The sequence below is a fragment of the Mirounga leonina genome, unplaced genomic scaffold (assembly GCF_011800145.1).
Source record: "Mirounga leonina isolate KUSES-001 unplaced genomic scaffold, KU_Mleo_1.0 Mir_174, whole genome shotgun sequence".
NCBI classification, from domain to species: domain Eukaryota; kingdom Metazoa; phylum Chordata; class Mammalia; order Carnivora; family Phocidae; genus Mirounga; species Mirounga leonina.
Genome location: NW_023270451.1, coordinates 83449845 through 83472329, shown reverse-complemented (window position 1 = coordinate 83472329; position 22485 = coordinate 83449845). Strand labels below are relative to the sequence as shown.

At 40.7% G+C, this 22485-nt stretch overlaps 1 protein-coding gene across 7 annotated transcripts in view; it reads left to right on the top strand.

Moving 5' to 3' along the window:
* EZH2 (enhancer of zeste 2 polycomb repressive complex 2 subunit) overlaps positions 1 to 22485 on the top strand; it is a 42074-nt gene that overhangs the window by 10751 nt on the left and 8838 nt on the right. For 2 of the 7 annotated variants that reach the window (XM_035021327.1, XM_035021323.1), the window contains exons 3-11: positions 1716 to 1894; positions 5261 to 5377; positions 8183 to 8303; positions 9121 to 9261; positions 10194 to 10296; positions 10801 to 10979; positions 19658 to 19749; positions 21112 to 21352; positions 22197 to 22366. In XM_035021327.1, coding sequence (XP_034877218.1) covers positions 1716 to 1894; positions 5261 to 5377; positions 8183 to 8303; positions 9121 to 9261; positions 10194 to 10296; positions 10801 to 10979; positions 19658 to 19749; positions 21112 to 21352; positions 22197 to 22366 — 1343 coding nt within the window. The remainder of the gene's footprint in view (positions 1 to 1715; positions 1895 to 5260; positions 5378 to 8182; positions 8304 to 9120; positions 9262 to 10193; positions 10297 to 10800; positions 10980 to 19657; positions 19750 to 21111; positions 21353 to 22196; positions 22367 to 22485) is intronic. The other 5 variants (XM_035021329.1, XM_035021326.1, XM_035021328.1 and 2 more) reach the window with 3 other exon arrangements.

Sequence of the window (22485 nt, the reverse complement as noted above, 5' to 3'; positions counted from 1 at the left end):
GCAAAAATCAGCAGGCTTGGCTGACCTGATTGGTGGTCCCTGATCTACCCTCTGAGCAGATCTAACCCCTGAGCCCGGACTTCGTGCTTCTCGTCAGCGGCCATGGCCTGGTGCCAGTGTTGGCCCTCTCCACAGTACTTTGCTGCTTGCTGCCCCGTAGCTTTCAGCCCCACATCCACTCCTGGAAGCTTCAGAACGAGCGTGCTGCTGTGATTTTTGGAAACCTGGGGCTTCAGTAGTACTCGGTGTGCCATTTCTTAGTGTGTGTGGTTTGTTTTGTTTTGTTTTGTTTTGTTTTTTAAGGGACAGATATTATCTTATTTCCCACTCATAGGACTGTTCTTGAATTCGGTATTTGAGTTTGCACAGCTCCGGTTAGCTGCTTCATGTGCCTTTTGGATGTTCTGTAGTTTTACCAAAACGTACGTATTGGCTATTGTTCAGTTTCTGGTTTCCAGTTACTTCAGCAAAACTGGAGTTTGTCGCAAAACTGCAGATTATGGGGAGTGATTTAATACAGCCCCTTCTGACCCCAGACTGCGTTGGGTTTTCCCTGTGCATTGGGTTTTAATAGGATTAACTAGGTTGATATATTTATGGTTGCTTTCATTCGGGATTAGGCTTTTCAAATTAGGATTCAGGGAAGAGTTTTAAGGGTCTAAACTTCCTGAAATTGCATTGCAAATGTTCTGTGTTCTATGTTAAATGCGTGTGTGCGCGCGCGCGCTTGCGCTTTTCTTCTGAAAAGAAGTATAAGAACTGACACCTAGAGGATGCTATCTTTCTGTAATGCTTAAGTGAACTCAGAAGCAAGAGCCCTATGTTGCAGGTAGAGAGGTTCTTCCGCCAATCCGGGATGGCTCTATAACATATTTGACAACAAAAGTGGACATAATTTACAATCTGGTTATGAGCCACTCTTTGATTCCTTAGCCCCAGCACCCTTGATTAGCTGCTTGTATGAATATGTCTGTGTCAAGATTTGATGAGGAATTTTTCTTCCCGGTGCTTATTTCTGACCCTCTGCCACTGGAACCTCTCGTGTCTTGTACTCCCCCCCTTCTCCTGATCAGCCTCCGAGACCTGGTTAGGGACTCATTCTGTCTAGCTTCTTTTGATCCAAAGTTGGTATTTACTCATTCCAGTTTTTTTCTTTAGGACTTCTTTGCATAAAAGCAGTCTGAAATTAAATTATACACACTATCATTTTCACCAGAAGGGCTAGCTTAAGATTTGGGTGTGTTATCTTTTCTGTGCTGTGATTTTGAAGAATAGAGGCAGTTTCAGAAATGATCCTCTGCTTTTCTCTAGAGTTCGGGTGGCAGTTGATGCCTTACCCCCTTAGATGTCAGATGGTTCCGTACTGTTTTTACTTGGAAAGGCTGAAGGATATTAGACAATATCAACAGTTCGTTGTGTCTCTGGCATGAATTAAATGGATCAACTAGTATCCAAGAATATTTTTAACTTGGCTAACTGACTGTATTTTTTTCCCCCCACTATACGGAAGTTGGACTTCACACTTCTGATGTTAAAGATTGTTCAGAGACCAGATAGCCATGGCTATTTTCCTTTGGGATGTCCCACTGTAAAATGGGGAGTCATATCGACCTCATAGGGTAGTGGTGGATTTTAAAGAAGTTAACTTTGGTAAAATCTCTAGCACAGTGCTTGGCACATAGTAGGGTGTCTTAATTTCTTTCCCTTCCCTGCAGGCCATTCACCTGCTCTTCCCTCTACGATTTTCCATAACACAGTTTTTACTTGGAACCAGCCTTCTGCCAAGAGTCTCAGTTTGGTTGTGTACTCCTACAACTACTATTTTTGGCTTGACTTCCCTCTCCAGCTCCCAGTGGTCCAGCCACACAGTCGCCTATTGTACCAGCTGGTTGATGTAAGTCTATCCATCCTCAGAGGAACCCGGTCACTTACCAGTAAGCTGTGTTTCTCTGAAAATGTAGCATCCTTGATAACTAATAGAGTTTTTTTTTTTTTTTTCCTTCTTTACCATTGATGATGAATCACCTATAATAACTTCCTTGTGTGATCCTCAAGTAAGAACGAGAATTGGAGAATTCTGTTTGTTGATGTAGGTCTCCTAGTGAGTTCCTGAGTCCAGGACACTTGACCGATCAGGTAAAATGCTTTGGAGACCCATGAGATCAAAACCTTTTTCAGTATTCTGAATGATATGAGACTTAATTACATAAACTGTCAAGGATGATACATTTTCAAAGAAAAAAAAGTTACTGGTAAGTAACTGGAATTTTTTGAGTAATTTTCCTGTTAAGTCAATAAATAAGAATTCCCAAACTTGTTTTACCAACAAATGCTTTTGCATTTGAATATTATTTCATAAATGAAAGGAATATGGTTATTAGTTAAGGTTAATAGTTAAGGAATGGGTTAGGTTTCTAGAGATACTATATAGATAATGAGGTGGGTATAGGCCTGCGATTTTCTAAGTAGGTGCTCTCTTAGCTTAAAGAGAAATTGGAGTGAAATCTCCATTAGGCAAAATCAGCAAATGCAGTCTGTTCATTCCAGAAACATTTTTTGAGTGCCTACTCTTTTTTGAGACACTGTGCTGAGTATAATTGTGAGACAGAGAAGTAAAACCACACTGTCTCAGCTGCTTTTGCCCTCAGAGAGCTGATTTCTGGTCCCTTGGTGACTCTCATAGGCTCAGGGTTGAGATGATGGGATCTGACGGAGGTGCAGGGTTGGAGGTGGTACCTAGTGCTGCAGCCTTTGCTATCTTATTTTTGTGCTTCTCTAAGTTCTTTCTGTTGAGGGGAAACATCAGCGGACCTCATTCAGTAGATTCAGAGCATTTTCTACATCCTTAGAGCAAACAGATGAAGCAAAGTCCCTCCTGTTTGGTAGTTGAATGGAATATTAAGCTGTCTTGCCTTAAGTATGACCTTGGGTTCAGATGTTAAGCAGGTGGGTAAGTTAGAGTTGGAGAGGCAACATGCTGCCCTCACCCCCACAAGCTCTAAAGGAGGCTAATCTTCAGAATTAAAGCCACAGTATTAATTTACTTCCCTCCAACTGTAAAACAAAACCCCCAAACTCTAATTTTTTTGGTAAGAAATTACAATTACTTTGAACTTAAAATTCCCGGACAGTGTGTAATACTTGATTCAGTAATTAGGAGCACTCCTGGCCCCACAGTTAGGCAGTTAGGTAGGGAGGAGCCGAGGTGACTTGGTAGTAAGAGGACTAAGAGGAGGGCCTGGGGGAGAGGGCGTCTCCGGCAGGCGGCAGCCCGGGCACAGTTGTGCTTGGTCTCTGACCCTGCGAGCATCTCGAGGGCAGGAGGGCAGCACAGAGAGGAGGCGCGTGGGTGTTGGAGTCAGACTTAGGCTTCCATCCTGGCTTGGTAACTTTCTACCTTTCTGACTAGGCAAGTTATTTAACTTCCGTGAGCCTCAGTCTCCTCATTTGTGAGGTTGTGACGCTGGAGGCCGAGAGGAGCAGTGGCTAAGATGACTATCCAAAGCACTTAGCACAGTGCCTGCAACATAGTACGTGCTCAATAAATGTTAACTGCTATTATGATTGGGTTATTGGACGGATGGATGAAGAACTGTATCAGAGACCAGAGCGCCGAATAGGGAGGGATGGTGGCTCTGGAGTATTAGTGAACTGTTCATACCTTCTCGTTTACTTGAGCTATGAGCTTTCTAGTAGTAGTATCTTTATCTTGACCCTTTTGGAAAGCAAATTAATGGATTAATCACTGTCACAGTTCTTTCTAACAACTCTTACCTTTAAACCTTCACTTCCACCAGGAAGGAACTATTTTGTGCTGCAGTGACTGTGACCATTGCAAGATTATCCCCCTGGCCTGATGAGACACTGAGGGCCAGGTGTGGCCTGTAAGCCAGAGATTCTCACTGTAATTTCACCAAATCTAGTCCTGCTATTTTTGAGACCTCTCAAATAAAAATTAAACATTTAATAAATATGCGTGTTTATATATATGATTTTTTGTTTCATTTTACTCCTTCAATTCTTCTTTTTGCTCTATTTTCACTGATTGTAGATTAGGAATATATGTCCAAGGGTATTTTTGAGAAGGTTCTTGGAGGCCTGATAATTAGGTAATGGTCCTCTTTAAGAAAAGCTGGATTCCTAGATAGGATAGAAAGTGCTGTGGTCATTTGGGCACAGATTTTTACCGTATTTCATAGAATCAAAGATGCAAAATTTTGAACATTTTAACATCTGAAGCTGGAATGCATCTTTAGAATTGCTGTGATAAGAGCACATTATGTTACAGTTTAACTGGCAACATTATTTTCTCACTGATACAGAAAGTAATGGAATGCCTTGAAATTGAGGTCATCACGGGTTGGATGAAATACGGTATTTCAAGAGAGTAGATGCACTTAAACATTCTAGAGATACGGTATTGTGGCCGTTTGTGTAGTGGGCAAGAGCAGAGGCTCCAGAGTCAGACTTTCTTTCTGGGTTTAAATTCTAGCCCTGTCTCATGTATGACTTTGGGCCAGTTACTTACCTTTTTTTCACCTGAGTTTTTCTCACCTGTAAAATGGGGGCTAAGAATTAGTCCTCATCTTACAGGTGTTGTCATGGGGACAAAATATGGTAAGACATGTAATGTGTTTAAAATAGTGCCTCACACATAGAAAGTGCTTAATAATATTAGCTATTATTATTAATTTAGAGATTATACTTTTGCAGAGTGGATATGAACTTCTTTTGTTGTGATTGAAACTCAGATCTGTTACTACCCTTCATCTTTGTTTATCATCTGGTAATATCAGCAAATGATGCTTGGGTTTTTTAAAAGGAGAGATAAAGATAAGAAAGGTGAACCTAACAGTTTCCATATTCTTACTAAGCGAGTTTTAAGAGGCATATTTGGTATATATAATATTATTCCATGTGGTTGAGATGTAAAAAAATTAAGCATCGAGCTAGGAAATTTATAGTGAGTTAACCCGAGACTAGCAAATGCTGTTTTTGATTCTGATTGATACTGGTAAGTATGGGAAGGGTTCTTGGAAGCTTTTGAAAATTCGCAAAATCTGAAGCATTTTTTTCACCCTAAGTAAAAGAAAGTAAGAAGGAGAGAATCCCTCATGGTTTTTAGGTACCTTGTTGTGTCATTAGGTTAAGGAATTTCCTTTTCAAAATTATCTAAGTGGGCAGTGTCCCTTTATAATATGTTGACAGCTTAAGGTTGTCCTTTAATTCTTATGAGTCAATTTTATTTTTTCTGTTCTAGTGTTCAGTGACCAGTGACTTGGATTTTCCAACACAAGTCATCCCATTAAAGACTCTGAATGCTGTTGCTTCAGTACCCATAATGTATTCTTGGTCTCCCCTACAGCAGAATTTTATGGTATGTAACTCATGTGTCATCTGCTTACTTGATAATCACTTATTTTAAATAAAACACAATTTTCTTGTCAAGGTGAATCAAGAATAATATAAGTAAAAAACGTTACCGAAATGATAACACTCAGTGATTTTTTTTTTTTTTAACTGATATATATATTTTCATAAGCCTTTGTGGTGTTGCTCTTTTTCTATTCTTTCCTAGTTAAAGTATTCTCTAAAGGAAAAGTGTTAAGCAGAAATCCTACCTGGGATTAAAAATATGTTTAAAAGATGAAGCTTATAGTTCTTATGCTTGAAAAGGTCGGTCAGTATTCTGTAATTTCAGTTGATTTAGAGGTTTTGTTAATTGAGAACTTTTTACTGAAAAGGTTTTAGGCAGCATGTTATTAAATGATAATGTACATTATGAAATATTCTAAGGGCTTATAAAACACAAACTTCATCATATTTCCACAGATAACACTGGCCCAATAGCTTTTGTAATGAAATGCTGGTATTTAATTCTTTATAGAGGTAGGATGAAGGAAGATAAAACGAGAGAAATTTGAGTGTGCATTCTTGGCCTGTGTTAAGTAAAAAATACACAGTTTTATTATTGATATGTAAAATAAGTAAAAATGTTGATAGAAGTCCTTGGTGAGCGTACTTTAGAGAATTGCTTACTAGATTTTTTTTTTTTTTTTTTAAGTAGGCTCCACGCCCAGCATGGGGCTTGAACTCACAACCCTGAGATCAGTAGTCATGTGCTCGACCAATTGAGCCAGCCTAGGTTTTTTTTTTTTTTTTAAGATTTTATTTACTTATTTGACAGAGAGATAGCGAGAGCAGGAACACAAGCAGGGGGAGTGGGAGGGAGCCCGATGAGGGACTCGATCCCAGGACCCTGGAATCATGACCTGAGCCGAAGGCAGACGCTTAACGACTGAGTCACCCAGGTGCCCCCTAGATTTTTTTTTTTTAAGATGTTTCTTTCTTAAAAGATTTTATTTATTTGAGAGAGAGAGACCACGAGTGGGGAGGTTCAGGCGGAGAGGGAGAAGCTGACTCCCCGCTGAGCAGGGAGCCCAACACAGGATTCGATCCCAAGACCCTGAGATCATGACCTGAGCCGAAGACAGACGTTTTACCTACTGAGCCACCCAGGCGCCCCTTAAAAGATGTTTCTAATGTCTTTAGTAACTTAAAGATTTTACAGTGGGAGATTAAAGATAAACTTCAGATGCTCTTCTGTAATTGCCTCGTGTATTCAAGACTTCGTGCAAAAACATTTAGTTTAAGAATTATATTGCAAGAGCTTATGGGAGATTTCATTATTTTTGTAGACTAAAATTCTGAAAGGATATAGTATTTAAAGTTGTCAGTATTATTTAGAATTACCCATGGGTTTTGCTGGTCACTATCTTTATTATGGTTAGGATATGTTTTGGGGAGCAAAGCTTACATGATATAGTTAGGAAGACAGAATAGCCAATTGTGACTTAATTTTGGCTTTTATCCAAAAAAATTAACACTCCTAGTTTAAATGGTATTAGTGAAAGTGAGATGTGGTGCAAACTGGACTCTTTAGTTGTATGTAAGTTTGGTTCTGGATAGATCAGTGCATTAAAATTTTAATTTTATATCCCTTATGTACTTTCTCTCCCAGTTTCCCTTTTCCCTGTTTGTCTAAGATTTTGTTGTCTTTCTGAACTTTGCAGTTGTCCTAAATTTGTTATCTGGGGATTAGTTGAGATTTTCTCCTTGTCTTCGTTTTTCCCGCCTGCTCTTATGTGATGGTCCCCTGTGTGTCTCGTGGCCTTTTCCTGGTGTATTCTTCGCTGTCGCGCGTGCTCCCCACCTGAGGCTCCTACACTGGCTGCAGCTGCCATGTCCTCTCCTCTTAGCCAGGCCACTCTGTTTATCAGAATTATCCTTCTAAAATTCTCTCTTTAACCAAAAGACAGACCTGTCCTCACTTTATTCTCTTTAAATATGGGCTTCAGAACTCTCTAGTCTTGATCTAGCATTCCTGTCTTTTTTATCCTTCATTGAAGAGTCTCTCCCTCCCATGCATGTCTGCTTCCAGTCCCTTGTGTTCTTAAGTTCTCCCTTCTCCTGAACTTTTCTTGGATTGGCTCTCCCTGCTAAGGTAGCGCCTTCTTTTTCCCCTATTGTCTTCCAAACCTTCATAAACTCGTATCTCATCTTGCTTAGCGTGATCAATTTGGATAGGCATCTTGTTCCTCTCAGCATTGAAATACTGTATGTAATTGTAGAATGTTCTTATTTTATGTATAAGAGCAGATCTGTTTGGCATAAGCTTTACAATACTCTATTTTACAACCCCTAGATTTTTATTAGATTGAAGGTCTCTGAAGAGCTAGACCATCAGGTGAAGTTTAGAAATCCTTATTACATTCTATTGTACGGCTGTTTTAAGAGGTTTCGATAAACTATATTTCATCAATTCTAAGACACTGGGTGTGTCTTGAAATTGATTGGTTCATGTGGTAATACGCAATACTTTTTCCTTTCTTGAGGTGGATAAAATAATGGTAAGTTTAAATGATTAATGACATGTTAGATTAGGTGAATAGGGTATTTTTTCTTAATTTTTTCCCCCTAGAAACAGTTTGATTTCTGAGATAATTCTTATTGGTGGGAGGGGTCTTTATATTTTAGAGTTTGCTGTCTATTTAGTTTAGGTCTGGAGAACTGGGTAGAGACATCTACCTAGGAAAAAAATAGTATTTTATATTACATTGATTTAAAAAATATTTTGATATTTAGGATAAGCCTGCTTTTAAAATGTATTTTTTATTTTTAGGTGGAAGATGAAACTGTTTTACATAATATTCCTTACATGGGGGATGAAGTTTTAGACCAGGATGGGACTTTCATTGAAGAACTAATAAAAAATTATGATGGAAAAGTACATGGGGATAGAGGTGAGCCCTGTATTTATTCTCTTGGAAAAAAGTGCCAAAGAATTGAGAGATACTTTGAATTTTTTAAGCATAGGTATGAAAAAGATTTTTTTTTTTTTTAACATCAAAAGTAAGTTTTTTGCTGGACTGGCCTGGGCCTGTTTTCAAGCCTAAACATTTTAATGTTTTCCGTAACTACTTTTAAATTGAAGAATTCATTTTTGCTATTTGAAAATGATGCATAGTTGGTTATAACACATTATAATGCCAGTAACATGTAAATTAAATAGAGTTGTTTGGGTGTTTGTAGATTTTAAGATTCCTTCACAGTAAGATTAGGGTCAGGGCCCTGCCCTGTGACGCATGGGCCCCAGAAGGCCCTGTGCTCAGAAGGACGCCCTACTTAGCTGCCACAGGACCTGCACTTCAGCCACTGCGTCCGTGGCTTCTGTGTTTCCTGTCCCAGAGACCCCGACAAGGTGTGCGGCAGCATGGTGGCTTGTGTAACATCATCACTGTCCCTTCTCTTGGGAAGCGCTGTTGGGAGGAGGCTGAGGCCACAGTTAGTTTCTAGTGAATTAGGTTCGAGCAGCGGGCACTGGAAACTTACGGGCGACGCTGTAATTAAAGAGAAAGTGACAGGTGTTGAAGATAAAGTCTTTCTAACTTTGCCTCAGGCCAGTCTTGAAAATGATCTCCTGCCTCATTTTAACCTTGATGTTCTAGTGCTCATTAATAGGCCCTGGCTGTTTCTTCCAGGTTAGAAAAGGCATATGTAAACTTTTGTCATCACCACTTTCCTCTGTGTATATCTGATATTTGACTTGATGAATTTCAGAATGTGGGTTTATAAATGATGAAATTTTTGTGGAGTTGGTGAATGCTCTTGGTCAGTACAATGATGATGATGATGATGATGATGGAGATGATCCTGATGAAAGAGAAGAAAAACAGAAAGATCTAGAGGAGAACAGAGATGGTATGTCTGTTTATTAGGTTTGTGTGTAGCCACGACAGCATTTTTCAAAAACTAATAAAGTACAAACGTATTAATTCCTTCTTTCTCTTTTCTGAAATATCGTATCGATAGTAATAGAATCAAAAATGAGAATATCTTTTGTAACATTTCATCCTCACTTGGGCGTCTTTATTTCCTTTGGCTAACAAAAGAACTGGTTCTGTTTTTGGGATTTTGCTGGGTAATCATCATAATCATCATAATATAACCTGTTGATCATTGACTGCGTATAAGTGAATGGGCCCGTCGCCGTCTGTGCTCCACAAGGTTTCTGTTAGCATCAGTCAGATCTATTTTATAGTTGAAGAGGCTGGCTTAGTGCAGTTAAGGAACTTAGGGTTACACTCTTGGGAAGAAACAGAACCCAGAACACTAGGATGGTAACCCTTCTGACTGACTCGAGAGCCCATGCTTTTAACCCCTTTGCTAGTGGTGGCTTATCGGCCAGAGCCCGTAGCTGGTGGAGACTTGGCAGAGCACATTATTAAACAGCATAGAAGAATGTGGGGAAAAACCTCAATCTGACAGAAGTGTAATGGTTATGTAACAGGCCGTGATCACGTGCTTCCTCTCCTTGGTTTTACAGTGAAGAAACAGACCCCAGTGGATAGTGGCCAGTCAAGGTCACAGACCCAGTCAGTAGCAGATCCGGGATTAGAACCTGGGTCTTCTGCCTCCCGGTGGGCCTAAGACTTTCCATATTTGATCTTGACTTTTTTGTTTGGCTCACCAGCACTCCCTGGATACATATGACGTACGTCAGAAATAAGTGAGACACAGAGTTGGTAATTTCTTAGGAAATCGGCTTTGTTAGATGTAGTTGCGTGGAGAGAAGGAAGGACTGAAAACTTGCTTGCTTTCATCTTTTTTCCCTTTCATATTTTCCCGTTTAGATAAAGAAAGCCACCCACCTCGGAAATTTCCTTCTGACAAAATTTTTGAAGCCATTTCCTCAATGTTTCCAGACAAGGGCACAGCAGAAGAACTAAAGGAAAAGTAAGAGTTTTCTTTTGAGGCAGCCTTGCATGTAGGGTGTGCAGCTCAGCGTTTGGGTTTATCGGAAACGGAACTGATGTAGCTGATGCGCCCCTGGGCCGCCTCTGTTGACTGCGGCAGGGTTCTCAACCCTGTGTCTGGGGCGCTCTGCTCAGGACAGTTACCGTAGGCGCCGTGAACACACGACGTCGTTGACGGTCGTACGTGGAGAGGAGAATTTCCCTGGACACTTGCAGAGACGTTAGTGTCATTGAAGTTTATTTTAATTAATATAGTAACACTTTTCATGATCCGAATCCTGCCCGTGAACTTGATGTTTGATACACCATGCAAAATTTTTAATTGGCTCTTCATCTAAATAAAGATTGTCATGGGTGAGAGCTTTCCTTGTGTGTTTGGGCAAGATGAACATCACAAAGAATACACGGCACCGTTTAGAAACTGTATTTTCAGAGAGGAAGTTTTTGCTCTAGCTTCACTTGCGTTTTTCTTGGTTAATGTTAGGTATAAAGAGCTCACCGAACAGCAGCTCCCGGGCGCCCTTCCTCCTGAATGTACCCCGAACATAGACGGACCAAATGCTAAATCTGTTCAGAGGGAGCAAAGCCTGCATTCATTTCATACACTTTTCTGTAGGCGATGTTTTAAATATGACTGCTTCCTACATCGTAAGTGCAGTTATTGTACGTTTTCATTTTCTATCTTTGTTGTGGAGTTATGTCTTAAAGCAACTTGGAAAGTGTTGTCACTTATTATAACTAGGATTTATCATTTAATCTGGCAGTTATGATTGAAAAATATGTTAGGATCAGAGTATCGTTCTTTTATACTTTGTTGCTTGAGGGTTGCTGTGAAGTCTTTTGCACATATTTAATTTGAACCACCTGTCTTCCACTATTTTGGAATAGAGGTCAGTGGTTTTTCCATAAATGCTAACCAAGCAGTTATTTTGTAATAAAGCTATTACTGTGAATTAGCTGATAGCCTAGAGCAACACTGCGATATTGATGAACAGATTTTGTTGAATAAGAACTTGGCTGAAAAGATCCTTATATATGTTCTTGTCTATTTAGTGGGTTTTTCTTTGTTTTGTTTTGGGTGCTCTGAGGAAATTACTTTTAAAAATACTTGCATTTGGGGGGCAGCCTGGGTGTCTCAGTCGGTTATGCATCTGACTCTTGATTTTGGCTCAGGTCATGGTCTCAGGGTCGTGAAATCCAGCCCTGAGTTGGGAATCTACACTCAGCGGGGAGTCTGCTGGAGATTCTCTCTTTCCCTCGGTCTGTGTCCCGTTCCTCGCCCCCCCCCCCCACCCCCTTCCACCCCCACCCCCCCCCGCTCGCTCTCAAAAAAAAAAAAAAAAAAATCTGCATTTGGGTACAGGGAAAGCATAAAAATAAAATGTTGTTAATGAAATTTAAGTAGGTCCCGTATACTACTACCCTATTTTTCTGACGTTGCTGGGGAATGAGGTTTTGTAGGAAATTTTCCAGGTAACAGGAGCATTTAAAACACAATTTAAAAATCACCAACTACTTTTGAGGCGCATATTTTGAAAACATATTTGATATCTCCTTGGTTTCCTAAGCAGAGTTTATTTAATAAAGGTTAGCTTCTTCCATATTCATTTTAGTGCAACCGTCTGTAGCCTGGTCACACCGTTAGGGGCTTCTGACCTGTGTGAAGGCGTTCTCCCTTTTGCTAAGTGGCCCTTTTGAGTTCCTCTGGCTGTCTTTTTACAGCAGTTTTCCCCTCATTATCTGGTGGTACCTCTTAATGTTAATTAGCCTGTCCAAGCGGTTATATCTTGTCTCATTTTGAGTTTTTGCTCTGTCTGCTTACTTTTGCTGCATCTCATAATTTGTTGTGTGGTACGTATCTTGACCTGGAAATGATTTAAGTGTGTGTGTGTGTGTGGGGGGGTATTAGTGGTGTAGTTACCTTCAATTAGAAAAATTTGAAGTAGATTTTTAGAATTATTATATTTTCCATGTCCTTGCTGTTGTTAACCACTTTCCTAATCTCGATGATTTCGTAGTTTTAGTAATCTCTGGTATGCCGGCCATGGTTTTTTTCAGCCATTGGACAAAGATCAAATATCTTACTTGGGCTTGGCAGTTGTTGTCTTCCTACAGCCCTTGACATAGTTGCCTTGAATTGCATTTAATTCACCTTTACACACAGTCATTTTATAAACTATGTACAATTTTCATTAAAAATATTAGAAGTTGCCTTCAAATACCACTATAGCAAAACCAGTTGGGTGGGAGCTCTGAGAAATGGTCCCTCCAGTTTGTTCGTAGATGCAGCATTTCTTGGACCTTTTGTGTTGTACAAATGAATCACAGGAAGTAAGATACTACTTTTAAACATTATTACATGAGTTATTTTATTGTGATCTTGAGATTTGAGTAATTTTGATGAACCTTGAACCTGATAATTATCTCCTTATCCAAGCTGGGAAGAAGATAGATAATTATTTCACTTTAGTGACGTTTGCTTCTGTGGAATGGCAGGCCGCTCGCTTGTAGCGCTTGGGAGCAGTGGGTCCAGCAGCTGCTGTACCCCCCTTTTCCTTCTTGGGACGCTAGAGCCAATCTCTTCATAATTCATCCTTGATAGATTCCCTAGGTATTCATCACTTTCCATTAATTTTGACAAAATATCACACACTAAAGGTTTTTCCTAGGTAAAATGAGCCAGTAAAGACATTATTTATTTATTTATTTTTTAAGATTTTATTTATTTATTTGAGACAGATAGAATGAGAGACAGAGAGCATGAGAGGGAGGAGGGTCAGAGGGAGAAGCAGACTCCCTGCCGAGCAGGGAGCCCGATGCGGGACTCGATCCAGGGACTCCAGGATCATGACCTGAGCCGAAGGCAGTCGCTTAACCAACTGAGCCACCCGGGCGCCCGAGCCAGTAAAGACATTATTAAACATATGTATTTAATTTTATATTTGTGCTTTAATTTTGTTTTTGTCTTTGTGAGAGGAGAATAACATAGTACTTCATAAGCTGTTGGTTATGAGAATTAAATTTGTTACTCTGTGTAATTTACACAGAGTAAAATACTTAAAACAGTACCTGGCTTGTTTTTAGTCATCATTGTTTAAACAGATGATCATTCACATGATACACATTTCAAAAATGTATTAAAAGGTGTCCAGTGAATTCTCCCTTCTACTTCTTCCCTCATCCATAGAGTTTGTACCTCATTCTTTACACCACTCATGTCAGTTTTTTCTGGCAAAATGCAAAGATACTCTTTTTCTGACTGTCCTATTCAAAAGGTATTAAACTCTTCAGGCTTTTCCCTGTTTTGACTTAGTGAATATTGGTAGGTATTATTCCTGTCTGGAGAGCCGCGTAGTCTTCCCACTGTGGGAGACGGGAGAACTTACTGACAGGTTCCTAGGGGTTAGCATTTGGATTGCTTGTGACTCCCGCGCTAACAGCGCACAGTGAACCACCTTGGCTGAACCTGTGCGTCATTTCCCACAAGTGCAAGTGAACCCGATCCACCGTGCTCAGATTAAGGCTTCGTTCTTTTGCATCTAACATTGAGTCACTGGAGTTTATTCTCTTAGAATTTTGGGTCCACCCCTCCCCTCCACCTCCAAGGCCATCGAGTTACTTCCATACCATACCATTTCCCGGGAAGTTGCCGTTCGCTGCTGCACCCGCCGCCTTCATTTCCCGTCACCACGTGCCCTTGGGTCTCTTTCCTTTGCGTTTGTTCCTTGAGTCTTTCTGTCCAGGAGGCTTTATTCCGAGATCTTCTGGCTATTCTTGCTTGTTTTTTTAATGTAACTTTTAGAATCTTTAGTTTGTCTAATTAAAAAAAAAAAGTCTAGGTAGTATGTTTATTGGAATCCCATTAAATTTATTAATTACCTAAGGGAAAACTGACATTTTAAAATGAGGATTAAATGTAACCATATGATCAAGTTTCCTTTTGTGTCCTTTAATAAACTCAAATTTTCTTCATGTAGCTCTTGTACGTTCTTTCTTAAAATGATTTCTAGGTATTAATGGGTTGTTACCTGGCTTTTTCTCTTTAAATCCTGTGTGTTTTATACCTTGATACCTTGTCAATTGTCCCTGCTTATATTAGTTTCTCAGTGGATTCTTATTAGAGCTTTTGAGCTATGTAAGTAAACTATCTGCAGTTATTTCTGTCTTTCCAGTCTTTATGATATTATTTTCTTGTCTAATTTCATTGGCTTGTATCTTCAGTACAGTGTTAAGTAATATTAGTACTAGTAGATACTTTTTTTTTTTGGCTTCTGGATCACTTTTGAAATATTATTTCACTCAGGTTTTGAAATTTATTTGTATAAAGTTGGTCTAAGTGTTCTAATTCTTTTCTTCTTAAATATTTCATTCTCTCATTTTTCTTGATGAGCTTAAACGGTGGTTTATTTTGAGAATCTGTTTTGTGTATTTTCCCCTCAGAGAATCAGCTACTGTATTAGATTTACTATTTTTCTCTTTATGAATGTGATTTTTGCATTGTTTCCATTCTTCTCTCTCTCTTTTTTTTGGATATATGCTTTTAACATGAAATGAATTGTCTCTAGAGTACTGTTTCAACCTCTCTTAGGTTCTTATGTTTGGTATTACTATTATTTATAAGGAATTTTAAGGAATATTTTATGTCTTCTTTTTAACTCACTGTTTAAGGGAGAATTTTTTAAACTTACGGGTGAAAGGGCCTTTTTTGGTTGTTATATATTCCTTATTATTTCTGTGTGGTAGCCTTACTGATAACTAGGTTATTTAGATGTTGGGTGTGTCTACCATTTTTATCTATAAAGAAGATGCTTTGATGGTAGGGGTTTGGCAGTTCATCTTAGCGAGAGCTCAGTATCTGACCATGGATCTTTTCCATTAGAGGGACCTGTGCGTTCTAATGAACCTTGAAGGATGAATGGCTTTAGTTTGGGAATGAATCCCACTTTATATTCCAAATAAATTTTAGACCTTGATCCATTCTGTAAATTGGAAACGGGTTGTTCTGCAAACTTGGAATCATAATTTCTTTACAAAAGCCTCAGCCTAAAATGGGCGGCCTGGTCTGTCTTTGACACTTGTTAGAGGAACCAGGGTCGGCTCCTGAATTGACTGTGGGTGGGTATAAAGAGGTAACACATTTCTGATAGGGAGGGAAGGAAGGCAGGCTGGGAAATTGAGGTTGGGAAATTTTATATGCTTAAATAGGATCAAAAGTAGAACCTTGGAATAAATGTTTTGCTAGGTTTCCTATTACCTGTGTGCCCTACAGAGGAATCCATTTTAAGCATAAACCCCTGTTCTGTCTGTCATTTCTGATATTATGTAAAAAAGTCTGTTCTTTTTGGAATTTGTATTAATGCTTATTGTAGAGCTTTTAACATTTAATGGTTAGAATTTCAGAAACAAGGGCGCCTGGGTGGCTCAGATGGTTAAGCGTCTGCCTTTGGCTCAGGTCATGATCTCAGGGTCCTGGGATCGAGTCCTGCATCGGGCTCCCTGCTCCTTGGGAGTCTGCTTCTCCCTCTGTCTCTCTCTCTCTCTCTATCTCTCATGAATAAATAAATAAATAAAATCTTTAAAAAAAAAAAAAAGAATTTCAGAAACAGTATTCCATAGTTTGTAGTTGATGGTTGACTTTTTTTTAGTATTTCAGATGTGTAATGATTAAAATTCAGACATACAGAGTTTGTAGTTGCCATGTAATTGGAGTGACTTAAACCTCGGATTTTAAGTCACCCGGAATGATTCCCTAAATCTCGGTTTTTCTCATCTGTAAAATGGGGATGAGAATCCTCGTACTTGGGGGATTTTGTGGGGATTAAATGAGGTAATGCCTAAAGCCTCTTACTGTGTACTTTGAAGACAGGAGCCTTGACCGGCAGCTGCCGGTGCGACCTGCTGTTACTACCAGCCCATGCTCCGAACATTGACCCAGTCGTTTTGTAAGGTGCTTAGTATTACAAGTCTGCCGTCTGTGATACGCACAAGAATTTATGTGATTCCAACTATAAGTAGAGCAGTAAGAAGTTTTTTTTAAAGGTTTATTTGTGAGGAGAGCATGCATGAGTGGGGAAATGGTCAGGGGGAAGAGTACCTTCAAGCAGACTTCCCTCTAAGCGGGGAGCCCCATATGGGGCTCGATCCCACTACCCTGAGATCATGACCTGAGCCAAAACCAAGAGTCGGACCCTCAACCGACTGAGCACCCAGGTGCCCCTCTTCAATAAGAATTCTTTTTTTTTTTTTTTTAAAGATTTAATTATTTATTTGACAGAGAGACACAGTGAGAGAGGGAACACAGCAGGCAGAGGGAGAGGGAGAAGCAGGCTTCCTGCTGTGCATGGAGCCCCATGTGGGACTCGATCCCAGGAGCCCAGGATCATGACCTGAGCCGAAGGCAGATGCTTAAGGACTGAGCCGCCCAGGCGCCCCTTCAATAAGAATTCTTAATACCAAGTTCTAATCAGAGCAGACAGGCTCAGTACTTTGAGCAGAAGCTAATGTATAAAACTGACACTTTGTACTGATCTGTGTTCATTGATTCTGTCATATTTGTCACTTGACAACCAGCTGAAGAAGTATTTAAGGGAAGTGGTGTAGTACGGAGAGGGGCGGTTTCTCTTGCCCCATGGGCAGGCTTGCTGGATGAGGGTCTCAGCACACCTGCCATCTAACTAGCCACGCAAACTCTTCTCTTTGGTCCTGTTTCCTAACTTGCAAAATCACCACTGGAAGTAGGTGATTGCTGAGGTTGTCCCAACTCTGAAATTCTCTGACTGCCCAGTTCTGTGTTTGGGGTATCGTTACTTGGTGAAACATCAGAAGGTCCTGAGGGTCTGCTCTGTATTTTTGAGCCATTTTTTAGAATTGCCAGTTGACTCACTCACAGGGTAGGGAAGAGCTGGCACGGTCTGTGAAACCTTTGAAAACCTTCACATTTTTCATCAAGGTTTTATAGGTTGCTTTTGAAATTACAAAAAAAAAACCCCACCCCAAAACCAAAAGCCAACATTCCATGTTCTCTCCTTTTTGTAAAGTTTTAAAGAAAGCAGCTTGCTTCAATTTCCTAATAATTTTCTTGATCAGGGAATTTTATATAATCTCCGCCCATATTATATTTAGCTTGAAAAATATTTTAATAACTTATTTGAAATACTAGCGTTTCAAGATGCCTATGTGAAAATATTAAGTATTTTGAAAATGTCAAATAGTCAAGACATTTCTAGAAGAGGGAATTCTTTATAATAAAGAACTAGTTTTCTTAATTGAAGTTTGAAATTCTGAGGGAAGTCTAGTAAGGAGAATAGTTCTCTTTCTTGAGCTAAATGCTGTGTGAAATTAAGAATGTTTTTTACCTTTGAGAATAAAGTACCTTTGATTATTAGTGTGTTAACTTTTCCTTCATGGCCAGACCTTGGCTGCTGAGTGCTGTGTGACTGATGTCTCCGTGGCGTCTCCCCGCCCAGGACTGGTGGGGGTGCCCCCTCCTCTGTGCAGGTGTGTGCCTTCGTATGTCACTGGATCAGGTGAAATCGAGAACATCAGTCTTTATATAAATAGGGGAGACATCCACACTAAAAACAAATTTTACCAAAAATAGATCACTCCGTTTGTGCTGCTAACTGGTTAAGGACGATCTTGTTTTTTTGGATCAATGTAATTCCTTGCTGCTGCTATGACTTTAACTTTTTATAGGCTCAGACTTTGTATTTTAGGGGTCCTCACCTGTTCAAAAATGTAGCCCAGTGCTAAATTAGTGGTGGTAGCAGTCTATCATTTCACAGGGAAATCTAACACACACTTGAAACAGAATTTGAACCTTGAATTTCTACTTCAAAAAACATACCTTTGTCTTTTTTTCCTTATTTCCCTCATCAGTCTGTCTTTCCCATTTAAGTTCTGTGGATAGAAGTATGGCTTTTTAGAGACTTTTTTTTTTTTTTTTTAATGTATTTGTTTTTGGGGGGAGAGAGCATGTGCTTGAGTTGGGGGAGGGGCAGAGGCAGAGGGAGAGAATCTCAAAACAGACTCCACGTTGAGTGCAGAGCCTGACTTGGGGCTCAGTCCCATGACTCATGAGATCAGGACCTAAGCTGAAATCACAAGTTGGGCGCTTAACCGACTGAGCCACCCAGGTGCCCCTACAGATGTTTTTAAAATGGTTTGTTTCATGAATGTGTCACTTTTATCCAAATTAAGATAATTTTCATCTTGTGTAATTCTAAACAGGGCATTTCTAGCATTTGCCTTAATAGCTGGAAGTAGGCTTTCTCAAGGGTTTCTGCAAGTTTTCACTGCTGTGTGTTCATGTTTAGTTTGCCCTTGTACTAGAATTTGAATCTTTGTTATCACATTATTTGGGGATTTCAAGTTTCAAACACTTCTTTCTAGAACCTGTTTTATGTGACCATGTGTTTCCTGGAGAAGGGTGCTGACTACAAGCTCTCACTAGATTCCTGAATTGTGTCTGATCTGAAGAAACTGAATTTCAGTAGTCTGAGGCTGTCCTTTTATTTAAAAGTTTATTTATTTAATCCCTACACCTAACATGGGGTTTGAACGCTGCATGTTCTTCCAACTGAGCTAGCCAGACGCCCTTGTCCTCTTTATTTTTAAAGATTTATTTATTTTAGAGAGACAGCGTGCACAAGCAGGGGGGAAGGCAGAGGGCGAGGGAGGGAAGCAGACTCTCCGCTGAGCAGGGAGCCCGATGCGGGGCTCGATCCCAGGACCCCGGGATCGTGACCTGAGCCGAAGGCAGCCGCTTAACCAACTGAGCCACCCAGGCGCCCCAAGAGTCGGCTGCTTTAACTGACTGAGCCACCCAGGCATCCCATCCTCTTTATTTTAAAAAACTAGTTATTTAACAAGTGCTGTCCTATTTTTCTCCATTTTGACAAGCCGATTGTTGAACTTCATTTGGAAATCAAGAAATTGTAGATGTTGGAATTCTTTCGGTCAAAATAGGAAATCTGATTTCCTTGTAGAGGGGATGTATCAGTTTCTCTGGAAATATTAAAGACTAAATAAATGTTCATAATCAGACTTTAGAGTTATGTGCATCAATTATACTTGTAAGAAGAAAAATAGGGAATCACAAATTATTTCAGAATTTACTGTTTCCTCCCTGGTTAGGGGTTGGTGGGGAGGAGTGGCAGTGTTCCAGGGGAGAGTCGAGGAGAATATGTGGAGATGATTCAGTAGGAGCTTGAAGGAAAGTTCTGTCATGGAAATAATACTTTGGCAAGTTTGTAACGTATTAAGTGACTTTTTCCATTTGAAACGGTGGAAATGAAAAAGTAAATATAGTTATATTTGGATATTTTATGTTTATTTTGCAGCTTTTCATGCAACACCCAATACTTACAAGCGGAAGAACACAGAGACGGCTCTAGACAACAAACCGTGTGGCCCGCAGTGTTACCAGCACTTGGTAAGCTCACGCGCTGCCCGATCAGAGGGCACTGGAGGAGTCTTGCTGGCGGACTGCAGGCAGCGTGGTACTGTTGCTCCCGTACTTGGCCGTGTACTGGGCAGGGATGCTCACCCGTGCGGGATCCTTCCCAGCCGCTACGTACTGCACGTTCTAGTCCTTCGCGAATCTCGTATGACTCTATGCCTGTCTGTGTTAATCCCTTCAGCAACCTTCTGAGGCCTTTAGGATCAAGGACTCTTACACCTGCCCCCACGTTTATGAGCGTGAGAAGCACAGGTAGCCCCCTAAGCCCCAGAAGCTCGGTGAGCCTTCCTTAGCGTAGCCCTTCTCGAGTCTTAGACCCGTGGTCGTTTGAGTCAGGTGGTCGGTCCCACAGGTTTTGTTTTTTTAAATGATGGAGAAAAGGTAAGGGTTTAGGAGAATATGAGGTAGGAAAGTTGTTTTTTACGGGTACTATCTTATTTTTACCATTTCCCCTCTTTGAACCAAGCCACTCCTACCTAGGAACTAAATGGGTATATATTGCCTGTTGGATTTTGGACAGAAGATTCATTGAATGGCACCTGCAGAAGGTATCCTATTTTTAAGCAATTTGGTTTTTATAGAATGAAGTGTGGAACTGCTGGTTGCTCTCAAACTTCTCCCTTCTCCTGCCACTAAAGGTGGAACTCTTGAGCACTAGTTTATAATACTCTGTAAAGGCAGAATTTTATTTGGCTCATCGAAGATGTTTCTGTGGTCTCTCTGTAATCCGTGATCTTACTGTTGTTTCATACTCTCTAAGACTGGATTACTGGACTTGCTGATGCAGAATGTAATGCTCGCAGCCTTGCTCCTCAGGCTCCTTTCACATCTTCTGGGGGCTGTATATCCCTCACTGGAAAAAAATGGGATGTTTTAGTAGTAAGGAAGTGACAGAGTCTGGCATGTTTCTCTGTTTTATATGCTTCTTGTGTACTTTACATATTATCGGAGAGAGGTATCTTAAGAAAGCCTGAAATAGGAAAGTATGACTCTGGATGCACATTAGGTATGATTCTTCGCATAAAAGTTCATACATTTTTTATATTATTATATTATGTTTTAACTTATTACAATCACTTTATATAGTTTGCAAGCTCATAGAATTGTCTAATTTCATCCCCTGTAGCACAAAGAGAACGTATATGTACCTTTCTGAAAGTTTTGAACTATCAAAAGCAGATAGAAAGCCAAGAGCATCTAGATATGGAAATGATTTGTAAAAATGGATATTGTGATATATTTATTGACTAACTTGCTTTATGCAATCCTTTTTTTCTCATCTAACAAAACGAGTTGTAGAACTTGACCTTGATGTGTACATTTTTCACTTTGTAGGAGGGAGCAAAGGAGTTCGCTGCCGCCCTCACCGCGGAGCGGATCAAGACCCCGCCGAAGCGGCCCGGCGGCCGCAGGAGAGGCAGGCTCCCCACCAACAGCAGCCGGCCCAGCACCCCCACCATCAACGTGCTGGAGTCCAAGGACACAGACAGTGACAGGGAAGCAGGGACCGAGACGGGTGGGGAGAACAACGATAAAGAGGAGGAGGAGAAAAAGGACGAGACTTCCAGCTCCTCCGGTAAGACCTGGATGAAGGGTGTGGGATGGGTCGTGCACTTTACTCAGTGGGTTAGTTCTTGGCGTAAGGACAAATCTGAGAGCAGAGATTCCTCAGGGTGTGGAACGGAATTTCTGCCCGCACGCCAACCCGGGCCTGTGAGAACTGCCTGCCCGATTGTTGGAAGGTTGACGATCCCATGTGTTGTCAGGTGGGGTGTCGCTGTCCTTTCTCCATCCTTCTTGGACAGGACATTGTTTGCTTTAATCCGGTGGCTCTTCTGGGGTAGTTTTGATTAGGAGAGCCCATGGGCACTCCCGACCAGTGTTCTACTGCTGGGCTTGTCCTTGTCCTTTCAGCCTGTGACTTACACCATGAGTAACAGCAGTAGACCCCCTCAATTTACATTGTTTTAAAGTAAGCTTACACCCAATGCGGGGCATGAACTCAAGACCCTGAGATTGAGAGCCACGTGCTTCTCTGAGCCAGGCTGCCACCCCTCAGCTTGTACTTTGGAAGGTTGTGTTAAAGGCAGCCCAACCTTGTGTTCCATGGGAGGCTTGATTGTTTATTCTCAAGATGGTTCACTTCCTGCTTTTTTCTTAAGCACAACCTGAGTTTTACTTTATTTTATTCATTTATTTGAGAAAGAAAGAGCATAAGTGGAGGGGAGGGACAGAGGGACAAGCAGACTCCCCACAGAGCAGGGAGCCCGACGCAGGGCTCGATCCCGGGACTCTGGGATCATGACCTGAGCTGAAGGCAGACATTCAACCGACTGAGCTACCCAGGCCCCGTGGTTTTACTTCTTAATACTGTTTTCCAATTGTCATTTTTTGACCAGTGCTTAACTTTGGTTTTCTAGAAGCGAATTCTCGGTGTCAAACGCCAATAAAGATGAAGCCCAACATTGAGCCTCCGGAGAACGTGGAGTGGAGTGGTGCTGAGGCCTCGATGTTCAGGGTCCTCATCGGCACATATTATGACAATTTCTGTGCCATTGCTAGGCTCATTGGGACCAAAACTTGTCGACAGGTAAGCACGTCTGATAAAATACTGTTCAGGAACTTGAGATAGAGGGAAACCAAGTCGTCACTGTCCAAACAGAAGACCATTCGTGGTTATCCTCCAGCTCCTGTTCATCTCGTTTTTCA